At 44.2% G+C, this 12,917-nt stretch overlaps 1 protein-coding gene across 1 annotated transcript in view; it reads right to left on the bottom strand.

Annotated features, from left to right (window-relative positions):
• Window positions 1-12,917, bottom strand: part of LOC115092267 (glyoxylate reductase/hydroxypyruvate reductase-like) — a 154,509-nt gene that overhangs the window by 21,720 nt on the left and 119,872 nt on the right. Inside the window, exon 8 of the mRNA XM_029603014.1 lies at window positions 65-195. Within this exon, the coding sequence (XP_029458874.1) occupies window positions 65-195 (131 nt within the window). The remainder of the gene's footprint in view (window positions 1-64; window positions 196-12,917) is intronic.

Raw genomic sequence — 12,917 nt, 5'->3', positions numbered from 1 at the left:
TACATAGCTTTTAGTGTAGACATTAAGGTCTGAAGCTGTAGCTGATCAAGAGAAAGCCACTCACCACAGTTTTTCAGTTTAAAAAGAGGGTGATCTACAGGCAATGGCTCCGGGACTGTGACATCCAGGCCAGCAGCTGCAATCTGACCACTGACCAAAGCCTGGTACAGGTCTTCCTGGTTCACCACAGCACCCCTATAGGGAGAAGAGAAAACACAATAAGAATTCATCAGTTTTTTCTTTGCATCTTATCTGCTAAGGTGCTTTAGTGATCAGAACTCTGTTACCCAGTAAAAGCCTCAGTGACAAAGCTGGACCACTAAAGAAACAAATGCTAACAGTAGCTTACATTCTAAATGTTTTTTTTTTCCATTTTAGGGGCGATTTTCAAGCTGTCCACAATGGGACAAAGTCCACGTGTACTTTTTACTTGTGGACTTTGTACTAGTTTTCAAAGAGAAAGTCCACATATGCTTTCCCTTGAAAAAGTGTTGCAGGACATTTCCACCTGCCTTTTCTGCATATAATTTCTTCATGGAATATAAATGTGCACAGAATTGAAAATGCAATCTATGCACATTATTTTCCTCTACCTGACCTACAAACGCCCTTGGGAATAACTCCTCTGGAATGCAGCTAAAAGTCTATGCGCAAATTGCTTTGAAACGGGCGTCCTTGTGTCTCAGGGAAAAATGTTTAGGAGGTAGGGGCCTTTGTTTTAAAATTTGAGAGTAAGATCTTGCAGTACTGTGGAGGTCCCAGAGAAAAATAATTTCCTGGGAGAAGTCATACAGGATCTGGCAGGATCAAGCAAATCTTAAGATGAATGTCATTAGTATCAACATAGCACGTTTAGATGAAACATGGAATGACATGTCTGTAGAACAGGAATTGGACAGAGAAGAGAAGTGAAACCTTAACAGATCCTAATGCAGGGCTGGCAATTCTGGTCCTGGAGTGCTGCAAACAGGTTTGGTTTTCATGATATCCAGAATGAATATGTATGAGGTGAATTTGCATGCACTGCATCCATTGTATGCAAAGCTATATCATGCAAATTCATTGTGGATGTCCAGAAAACTAGATCTGTTTGCGACACTCCAGGACTGAAGTTGCTTACTCCTCTACTAATACAACTACCCTGTCAAGGCTACCTAGGCTGGGAGAATCTTACTGAATAACTTTGGAGGTATATTCATAGAAACATAGAAATGATGGCAGAAAAGGACCAAATGGTCCATCCAGTCTGCCCAGCAAGCCTATGGAAGCATCTGCCACGCCATACAAGTCACCCCCATACTTAGTTTCCCAAAATGTCAAAGTCAAAGCCCTTGTTGGTTGCTGTCTGAGACCAATTCCCCATTACCTCTTGCTGTTGAAGTAGAGAGCAATGTTGAAGTTGCATCAAAAGTATAAGGCTTATTGGTTAAGGGTAGTAATAGCCACATCAGCAAGTTACCTCCATGCTTATTTGTTTTCCCAGATCATAAAATTCAATGTCCTTGTTGGTTGCTCTCTGAAACTAATTCTCCTTTTCCTCTTCCCCCCCTGCCGTTAAAGCAGAGAGCAATAATGGAGTTGCATCAACATTATGAAGGCTTATTGGTTAAGGGTAGTAACTGCTACACCAGCAAGTTACCCCCATGCACTCATTTCCTCATTTCCATCCTCTAGCCTTTATGGATCCACAGTATTTATCCCATACCCCTTTGAAATCTTTCACTGTTTTTGTCTTCACCACCTCCTCTGGAAGAGCATTCCAGGCATCCACTACCCTCTCTGTGAAGAGATATTTCCTGACGTTGGTTATGAATCATACTCCCTGTAATTTTGTTTCGTGGCTCCTAATTCTACTGATTTCTTTCCAACGAGGAAGGTTTGTCAATTGTGCATCATTAAACTTTCAGGTATCTGAAGGTCTGGATCATATGTCCCCATATCTCCTCTCCTCCAGGGTATACATATTTAGGTTCTTCAACCTCTCCTCATAAGTCACTTGCACTATTGAATATAACCGACTATGTTAAAGTTAGCTGATAGGTTTATCCTATTAACTGTAGGGCAACTCTACGCCACAACCAAACTTACAAGGTCATTTATCAAATTGTATTATGCATGCGAAAAACACCTTAATGCACACAATAAGCACTGAGAGGAGAGGATCACCTTGCTGGTGGCTGAAAAGAATCAGTAAGTTTTTGCTTGGGACATTGTCCTTTTTAAAAGTATTGGGGCAAAGTTAACTATTTGGGAATATTATTTAGTGTGTTTGTGCTTTTAATAATCAGTAAAGCAGTGAATAAACAAGTTAGACTGTTTGTATTTTTAAATAGTCAATAAGGCAGTTAGTAAGCAGTAGGTAGTGTGTTTATTTTTAAAAGTCTGTAAGGCAGCTAGTAAGCAGGAGGTAGTGTGTTTATTTTTAAAAGTCTGTAAGGCAGCTAGTAAGCAGAACTGAGTATTTGTATTTTTTAAAAAAACCACAAAAAAAGTAGCCAGAAGCTAGAAATAAGCTAGGAGCAGTGTATACCTAAGTAAAAAGGTTGAAAAGTTCAGTTCAGTTACTCACCTTGGAAAGGTGTTGAGGTAGTGTGATTTGGTTTGAATAGGTACCAACATTTGTTAATCAAGTGAGCAGTGAGTCACTCTGGCTGCCATTTTGATGCCCAATCCTCCAGTCTTACAAGTTCCTCCTGTAATGTATCAAAATCTGCTTGTGATTTAACTACTCTGAATAATTTTGTATCATCCACAAATTTGATAACCTCACTCGTTGAATTCCTTTCCAGATCATTTATAAATATATTGAAAAGCACCGGTCCAAGTACAGATCCCTGAATCACTCCACTGTTTACCCTTTTCCACTGAGAAAATTGACCATTTAATCCTACTCTCTGTTTCCTGTCTTTTAACAGTTTGTAATCCACAGAAGGACATTGCCTCCTATCCCATGACTTTTTAGTTTTCTTAGTGTTACGAACGTGCCATGTAGACCCTGAGGAGGGATGCGGAGGCGTGATTGTCTTCTCCCAGGAGAGAGTGAGCCCTTGGCCCATGAGGCAACTCAGGGAAGAGCCCCAAGACAGGCCCCAAGGGAGGTGAGCGAGTGCAGACATGGGCGGAGCAAGTATACTGGAACTGGACGAACAGGGACAGCCTCCTGCTGAGCTACATGCCCCAGTGAAGTCAGACAGAGGAAGAGGGCTGGGAACAAAGAGACCAGGACCTGGAACAGGAGACTCCGGATCCTGGAAACAAGAAAAGAATCAGAGTACATAGAAGAAACAAGGACTCTTGGAGACTTGGACGAGACAAGACTCTTGGAGACTTGGACGAGATGAGACTTTGAGACTTGGACAAGACAAGACTCTTGGAGATTTGGATGAAATGAGAGTCTTGGAGACTTGGACGAGATGAGACTCTTGGAGACTTGGACGAGACGAGACTCTTGGAGATTTGGAAGAGATACGATTCTTGGAGACTTGGACGAGACAAAACTCTTGGAGACTTGGACGAGACGAGACTCTGGAGTTGGAAGGTGTTGTCCCTCAGAGCTCCCTACACAGCCTGACGTGGACAGGGTCACAGATCACCCTGTCCTGCTGCGCGCCCTACATACCCTGGAAGGCTGGTTGCGGACCACGCGGGGAGCAGAACATGCAGAGAACGGAGAAGAGGATCCAGGCAGCACTTGAGAGAAGTCCATCTGGAAGGAGAGGTTGAAATCTCCACTTGTACAGAGCAACACAGGATCATAGCTGAGGATCCAAGGCAACAAGCCATGTTGAAATCAAGGAGATAAGGTCTCAAAGGTGAACTTCTAAGACTGGAGAGAAGTCCAGGGCTAGTAACTACACCAGCAAGGAGCGAGGTGAGCAAGATGAAATGGAACCAGGTCTAGGGTGCAGGCCCCTCTTGCAGGTCGTGTAACCCCAGGGACCTGAAGTGCTGTAGAGTATCCTCTTTGAAGCTTGAAGGTACTCGACGAGAGGGTCAAACAATACTGGATGCAGAAACCTGGGCGCAGGCATCTCCTGCAAGTCATATGAACCCCAGGGAGAAGAGTAACATCGCAGTGGGAGGAACTGAGATGGTCCTAGGAACCGTGGCAGGCACCTCCTGCAGGTCAAGAAGGTTCCAGGACTGGACTGAGCTTGAAGAAGTCTGGATGCAGGCACCTCCTGTGGGTCGTGGAATCCAGACATACTGAAACAAGACAAGCGAGTTAGTACACAATTCTGAGTGAAAACAGAAAAATTAAGTTCAAGAATTTGAAGGAAAAATCCTGCTTAAGAACAGGAAACGTGAGTCCAAGAAGTAGACAAAAATTGTTTAAAAACGAGAAACGAGAGTCAGAACTTGGAGAAAACATTTCTGAAAAACCAGTAGACATGAGTCCAGAAACTTGAAGAAATAATTTCTGCAAAAAACCAGGAGACACAAGTCCAGAAATATTTTTTTTAAATTCTGCTAAAAAAACAGGTAACATAAGTCCAGCAAACTTGAGAAAATTTTCTGGTAAAAGTTTAGGCCAGACAAAAAATTTAAAAAATGTATCCAAGAAATTATAGAAAAAATCTCTGGTAAAAGTTAGGCCGGACACATTGGAAAAATTTGTCCAGAAAATTCACGCCTACCACAGGCACAGGCTCATCAAGCTCATGGCTTTCAGATACTGTTATGAACATACCCTGCGGGCCCTGAGGAGGGACACGGAGGTGCGATCATTTGCTCCTGGGAGAGAGTGAGCCCTTGGCCCATGAGGCGACTCAGGGAGGAGCCCCAAGACAGGCCCCAGGGGAGGTGAGCGAGTACAGACACAGGTGGAGCAAGTATACTGGAACTGGACGAACAGTGACAGCCCCCGTCTGAGCTACACACCCCAGTGAAGTCAGACAGAGGCAGAGGGCTGGGAACAAAGAGACTAGGACCTTGAACAGAAGACTCTGGATCCTGGAAACAAGAAAAGAGTCAGAGTACATAGAAGAGATGAGGACTCTTGGAGACTTGAACGAGACGAGACTCTTGGAGACTGAATGAGACAAGACTTTTGGAGACTTGGACGAGATGAGACACTTGGAGATTTGGAAGAGACAAGACTCTTGGAGACTTGAATGAGACAAGATTCTTGGAACTTGGGAGAGTTGAGACTCTTTGGAGTTGAAAGGTGCTGTCCCTCAGGGCGCCCTACACAGTCCGACGTGGACTGGTCACGGACCACCCTGTCCTGCTGTACGCCTGGAAGGCTGGTTGCAGACCACGTGGGGAGCGGAACATGCAGAAAATGGAGAAGAGGTTCCAGACAGCCTTGAGAGAAGTCCAGCTGGAAGGAGACTCCAGTCACCCGAAGATGGACACCGGATGAGATGGATTTACTCCCACGAAGGACAACTGAGACGGAGTCCAGTGGATGGCAAGGCTGCTTGTGGGTTCTTCAGGAATGAGATAAGGAATAAAGGAAAATGGTACCTCCGGATGCACAGACATCGGTATATCTGGACATCTAGACACATAGACATCTGGACGAGATGTCGATAGGACATCAGGACATCTGGACAAGCGGACAAGGGGACATCTGGATGAAAGGGCATCTGGACGAGAGGACATCAGGACATCTAGACACAGATGAGGAATTCCAGGACTTCAGGCAGGGAAGCCGAGGACTGGAACATATCACACAGGAGATCTGACGAGGGACAAGACCCAGGGCATCGGACGAGAGACATCAGGAACATGAAGAACATGAAGTCATCTGGACAGGAGCAGAAGATGGACTCCTTGGAAGCTGGAGAAAATCCAAGGGAGATGTGACGCCATCCGAAGGCACTGAGGAACTGAAGCAGGGCCTTTAAATAGGTCAGGACAAGAAAGAGCCCAGAAGATGTTATCCGGAGGACCAAAGAATACTTTCTGTCTCTGGCCCTTTAAATAGAGAGGAGAGGTGCGCGCCAGTGCTTAGAGGGACTCCAGAGAGAGAAAAGGCTAAAAAGGTTAGGACTCTTCAGCTTGGAGAAGAGATGGTTGAGTGGTGATATAAAAGAGGTGTATAACATGAGAGGAGTGGAACGAGTAAACGTTAAATCAGTTGTTTACTCTTTCAAAAAGTACAAAGACCAGGGAACACACAATGATGATTCTAGGTAATGCATTTAAAACTAATAAGAGAAAATATTTTTTTCCCCAACGAATAATTAAGCTCTGGAATTTGTTGCCAGAGGATGTGGTGAAAGCTTTGAAAATGTTTGAACAAGTTCCTGGAAGAAAAGTCCTTTAACCATTATTAAGGTGGCATTGCGGAAATCCACTGCTTATTCTTGGGATAAGCAGCTTGGAATCTATCTATCCCTTGGGATCCTGCCAGGTATTTGTGACATGGATTGGCCACTGTTGGAAACAGGATACTGGGCTTGATGAATCTTTGGTCTGACCTAGTATGGCAAGTCTTATTTTTTATTTATTTATTTCAGATTTTTATATACCGGCATTCGAGACAGCAGTCACATCATGCTGGTTCACATAGAACAGGGGTGCATAGTAAACATAACTATAACAATGGTGCTGAAAAGGCAGTTACATATAACAGGGTGATAAGAACTTGGCTGAGAAGGAAGAGAAAGGACAGGCTATTAATTCACACAGGTAAACGATAGAAGATATGGTTAATCAAGGTGTAGTTGGAGATTAGTTGACCATGTTGGCGTCCGGGAAAGCTTGTATGAATATCCAGGTCTTTAGTCTTTTTTTGAAGGTTGAGATGCATGGTTCTGTTCTGAGATTTGAGGGGATGGAGTTCCATAACGGTGGAATGGCTGTAGAGAAAGCCCGGTCTCTTAGTGTGCAGTGTCTAGTAGATTTGGACGGTGGTACCTGTAGCGATCCCTTGTATGCATCTCTTGTCGGTCTTGACGAATTGTGTAGTCGGAGAGGGATCTGTAGGTCAATGGTAGCCAGTTGGTGGATGATTTTGTATGTGGTAAGAATGGCCTTGTATATTATTCTAAAGTGTATAGGTAGCCAATGGAGGCTCTTTAGAATGGGGGTTATGTGGTTCCTTCTCTTGGTATTTGTCAGAATTCGTGCAGCTGCATTTTGCACCATCTGAAGCGATTTGGTATATGAAGCGGGAAGGCCGAGTAGGATGGTGTTACAATAGTCTAATTTTGAAAAAATGATTGCTTGTAGAATGGTTCTGAAATCTTGGGCATGGAAAAGAGGTCTAATTCTTTTCAGCACTTGTAGTTGGTAGAAACAGTCTTTGGTGGTTTTGTTAATGGTGGCTTTGAAATTCAGGCGATTATCAATTAGGACTCCTAGGTCTCTCACTTGTGTGATTGTTGGCGTGGCTTGTTGTGCAGAGGTGATGGTGCTATTTTCTGAGGCGATGAGCAGGAGTTCAGTTTTGCCAGAATTTAATACCAGGTTTAGGCTGGTGAGGAGGAGTTTAATTTTTTGAAGGCATGTTTCCCAGTAAGCCAGAGTTTTTGCGAAGGAATCCTTAATGGGTATCAGGACCTGTATATCGTCCGCGTAAAGGAAGTGTTTGAGGTTGAGGTCGGTGAGAAGTTGGCATAACGGTATAAGGTAAATGTTAAATAAAGTAGGAGACAGGGAGGACCCCTGTGGGACTCCTACTGACGACGGATGTTGAGAGGATTCTTTGTTCTGTATCTTGACCTTGTATCCTCTATTGCTGAGAAATGATATGAACCAAGATAGTGCTGTGCCTGAGATACCTATGGAGGCTAACTGGTGAATGAGTAAGGAATGATTGACGGTGTCAAAGGCGGAAGAAAGGTCCAGTAGGATCAGTAAGAAGGCTTGACCTTTATCGAGGCCCAGGATGAAGTGATCTGTTAAGGAAATGAGGAGGGACTCCGTGCTTAGTGTTTTGCGGAAACCGTATTGTGATGGGAATAGGAGGTTGTTTTCTTCAATGTAGTTTGAGAGTCGGGTGTTCACCAGTTTCTCCATAATCTTAGCTATGAAGGGGAGGTTGGCGATCGGTCGGTAGTTGTTTGGGTCATTAGGATCTAGATTAGGTTTCTTGTTCTTATTTAAACTGTGTTTATTTAAACTGTGTTCTTATTTAAACTGTGTCACATAGAGGCAGGCAATATTGTGGTCCCCATAGTCGTGCATTTAATCTGCTTTAAAAAAGAATCCCGAAAACAGAAAAAATTTTCAATAAGTGCAATATGTGTAAGACTGAGGAGATAGTAAAAGGGCACCCTGCTACAACTCACAGTGATAAGAAAGGAAAGAAAAGTCGTGATGACAGCGCAGGACCGTTAAATGGCGCCAGAACACCAGGTGTCTCACGCCGTGCATCGCACGCTGAAGGGGCGTGACAAAGGGGCACTCCCCTTTGTGCACCCCTTCATGCAACCCGTAGTGTTAACCAGCTCCATGTTCTTTTTATATCCCTTGTTAACAATTTCCATATTATAAATGTTCAATGTATTAGACAAAGGAAACGCCTAATTTCCTGCATTTTTGTTTGAATGTAAACCGATGTGATATGTAAAATCGAACACAGGTATATAAAAATAAATAAATAAATAAATAGTGGGTAGGGACACAGGAGTTCACAGAACGCTGATCAAGGGTATGTTGAATAACTGCAAGGGATTCTTCCTGGGGAATGTTGGTATACAAGGATTCAATGTCTGATGTAACTAAGTAGAAACAATCAGTAGGTAGGTGCAAATCTTGAAGAATGGTGATGAAGTGCCCTGGACATAGGAGGGGATTAATAAGACAAACAGCTGTAGAAATGTTTCAATGAACTTGAAAGGGGCTCCAAGAGAGAGCCCATGCCAGACACTAAAGGGCAACCAGGGGGTTAAGTATTTTCTTATGAATTTAAGGGAGCATGTAAATCAACTGGAATTTTTCAAACAGGAAGTCCCCTTCACAAGTCATGATACAATGTTTTTCTAAACCCTCCTGGACAGGTAACGAGATTAGTTTTAGTGCAGGAGTAGAGTCAGTGCTCAGAGGTACATAGAAGTCAGAATTAGCTAATTGGCGGGTAACCTCGTTTACGTAGTGATATGGTTTTGAGGTGTTTGAGTGGATTCTTGGGTACTGTGGCGATGACCACGCCCACGGGAAGAAGCCCCGAGAGGAACCACAGTACTAGGCTAGACTCAAGACACACAAACACAGAGATTTGTCTTTTATTATACAGCTGAGGTATTCCACCAGAGGTGGCAGTAGTGAGGTGATCCAGAGGTAGCAGTCCAGGGGCCCTTGGCAGAGGAGACCCTTCTCACAGAGATAGTATAGGGAGATCCGGATGCAGGTTCCCAATGCAGCAGAGCTGTAGATGAGACAGACTGAGAATAGATTACTCACTAGATGGTAGCTGTATAGGTGGAGATCCCAGCAGGCAGAAGTAGTTGTATAAGGGCACAGAGTCAGGGAGAGCAGGGCCCTCGAGGAGTGAGTACCTGATACCAGATAGGTACCTGAAAGAAAGCAAAGGGCTCCTGAGGAGCGGGTACCCAAGTTAGAGAAATACCCCGAAGAGCAGAGAGAGCTTCCAGCGGCAGCAAGGAAGCAGCAGAATAGCTCAGACCGGAGGCTTTCCATCCATTCACGATCCTTGCTAACTCGATAGCTAGCAAAGGAAGGGCAGGCTAAATACCCGGATGGCATGATGTCACTCGAGGGGGACGCCCCCGAGGTTCCCGCCATGACGTGGATAAAGACGTGGGTGGCGTGCGCACCCTAGGAGGCCCTCAGAAGAAACATGGCGTGAGGCTCTGCCATAGCCATTCCAGGGACGCCGGAGAGAGTGGCATGCAGACGTGGCGGTAGCCAACTTCCCAAGGCTAGCAGGGAGATTTGAGAAAACGTTGAGGCACAAAGGTTGAAGCCGACTGAGACCAATGGATGCAACAGTACCCCCCTTCAAAGGGCCCCCTCCAGACCTCCTACCTGGTGTTGGTTTTTGAGGATGCAATCTGTGGTATTGCTGAAGCATCTCTTTATCCATGATATTAGCCAAAGGTTCCCAAGAGTTTTCTTCAGGTCCGTAACCCTCCCATGACAGGACGTATTCCCAAACTCTGCCTCTCTTCTCACATCAAGGATGGCATCAACCTTGTACTCGATGTCTTCTTAAGAAATTGCCATGCTGGGTCAGACCAAGGGTCCATCAAGCCCAGCATCAAGCCCATTCTTCTGCATCAATAGGTGTAGGTTCAGGTGTCTTGGTGGAAAAATCGCTAAGGACTAGCGGTTTCAGTAGAGACATGGAACGCATTATGAATCTTCATCGCTGGTGGAAGTTTCAGACTGTATGTGAGAGTACACAGTCATCGGAGGATGGGAAAGGGTCCGACAAAGCGTGGAGCAAAATGAGCTGATGGTAGCTTGAGTCTTAGATGTTTAGTAGACAGCCAGACTTTGTCACTAGGCTGGAATTCAGGAGCCTTGCTGTGGTGAGCATCATAGCCTTTCTTTGCTCTTTGTCCTGCTTTTTGGAGCATCTCTTTAGTCTTATTCCAGAGTAGTTGGATATCTTTGGCAGTAGATTGAGCTGCCAGGGACGACACTGAAAGTGGAAGTGGTAAGGGTGGTAAAGGTAGTCATCTGTAAACCACTTCAAATGGTGTAGATCCATTTGATGTTGCTGGATGAGAGTTGATGGCGAATTCAGCCAAGGGCAACAGTTCAGCCCAGTCATTTTTTTTTATAATTCTTTATTTATTAATTTTCATATGATATACAGAAATCAATTCACATTGAAATTATTCATTCTCTTAGGACAATCATAAAGCATATAAGAAAAATATTTAGGAAACAAATTAAACATCATTTGTTCCTATCTTAGCTTCTCTATCATATCTGAATATTTAAGCGGAATACAGGGAGATCCAAGATAAATTTTAGGAACGTAACAAGCAATATTTAATTATAAGTAATTAAGGAGGATTTATGTTATTATTCAAGCTCGAGATGTTTTCAGGTGGCACTCCCTCTAACTTATGACTATTAAGAAACACACGCATTGGATCTGGTTCGAAGAAAACATAGCGAATATCATTCCATATTAGAATGCATTTACAGGGGTATCTAATCATAACTCTGGCTCCCAACAATCTTGCTTCCTGGCGCATATCTAACATTTTTTTCCTCCTAATTTGCGTCGCCTTAGTAATGTCCGGGAAAATCCAAATCTTTTGTCCGTAGAACTCTTTCTCCCTGTTTCTCAGAAATAGCTTTAACACCATTTCTCTGTCTGTTGGGAAGACAAATGTTACAGAGACAGTTCCACGGAACTCGACCTGTTCCTCCGAAGATGTTTCAAGAAAAGCTGTTAGATTATCACCATCATTCAAGATTGGATTATTTGAATTATTATTGCCAACATAGAAAATATTTGCAATGGGGGGAACAGTTTCAGCCGGCATTAGTAAATTCTCTATAAGATACTTTTTAAATTGATCCCTCAAGGAGATCAATCTTATTTGAGGAAAATTTAAAACTCTTAAATTTAAGTATCTTTGAGTATTTTCCATGTTTTCAATCTTGCGAATAGTTGTTAAATCAGATTTAATCAGATTTGTCTGGGTTTCTTGAAGAGCTGAAACTTTTTCATTTATTTATTTTATTTTAACTTCATGTTGAATTAAACATGGTTCTATCTTTTTTATGGCTTCTTGATTATTTACTAATGCCTGTGTTAACGTTGCAATTGATTTCTCCAATATCACTAAGGCACTCCAAACCGTTTCCAATGTTATCTCTCTAGGTTTGATCAGTTTTTGAACGGGGATCGTGCCTACCTTATCCCCTCGGCAAACTTCTGAAACCCTCAGGGTTTCGCTTGTCGAGTCCTCTTCCTCCATTAGCTCTATGCGGGCAGCAGTCAGCCCCAAGTCGACATTCAACTCCATTTTAGCCCTCCGATCTTCACGGCTCCTTACTTCCATGCTGCTGCGGTCCACCGGTACACTCGCAGCCGCCATTCCTCTCTCCTCCTCTGCGGCGGGCTCACTCTCTGCTCCTCGCTGAGAGTTAACCCAACCCAGATCAAGATTGTGGCTGTGGGCTGGGGGAGTAGGCTTCTCGGGCTCTCCGGGGCTCACTGATGTCTGTATGTCCTGAGGTGAGTCAGCGCGTCCCTCGCCCAGCACCTCCGCGGACCTCCCTCCCGGAGTCGAAACAATGTTCGGAGTGAAGAAGCTCGGTATTGTTAATTGAGAGGGGGTTACTACCTCCGGAACAGAGGTTTCCTGACGTATTCGCCCCTTTCTCTTAGTATGGGGCATAATAGACGCCGAAAAGTTTCTAGTTGTACGGAGCTCACTTCACTGCGACCTCTCCTTAGGACTCCATCTTGGATCTGAGCCCAGTCATTTTGACGTGAACCAACATAGGCTCAAAGGAACTGTTTGAGTGTTCTATTCATTCTCTCAGTTTGGCCATTTGACTGAGGATGGTATGCAGAGGTGAAGTCGAGAGAGATGTCAAACTTCTTACACAAAGCTTTCTAGAACTTTGCTGTAAATTGAGCTCCTCTGTCAGAGACGATGTGCTTTGGCATGCTGTGTAGGTGAAAGATGTGGGTGATGAAAAGTCTTGCAAGCTCCATGGCTGAGGGCAAGCCAGGGAGAGCCACGAAGTGAGCCATCTTCGAGAAACGATCCACTGTAACCCAGACGGTATTGTTACCTCCAGAAAGTGGTAAGTCTACCACATAGTCTGTAGCAATGTGAGTCCAGGGCTCATCTGGTACTGGCAAAGGATGAAGCAAGCCCCAAGGATGTCCGGGCAGAGGTTTCTGTCTGGCATAATTGGAACAAGAAGTCACATAGGCGAACGTGTCCTCCTTCATGGTGGGCCAGCAATAAGACTTCTGTACTTTAGCCAGAGTTCTTCGTTGACTAGGATGTCCAGCCAGTTTC

The sequence above is a fragment of the Rhinatrema bivittatum genome, chromosome 1, assembly GCF_901001135.1.
Source record: "Rhinatrema bivittatum chromosome 1, aRhiBiv1.1, whole genome shotgun sequence".
In the NCBI taxonomy this organism is placed as follows: Eukaryota; Metazoa; Chordata; class Amphibia; order Gymnophiona; family Rhinatrematidae; genus Rhinatrema; species Rhinatrema bivittatum.
The sequence above is the reverse complement of the archived record's forward strand: the minus strand, read 5'-3'. Positions and strand labels throughout refer to the sequence as shown.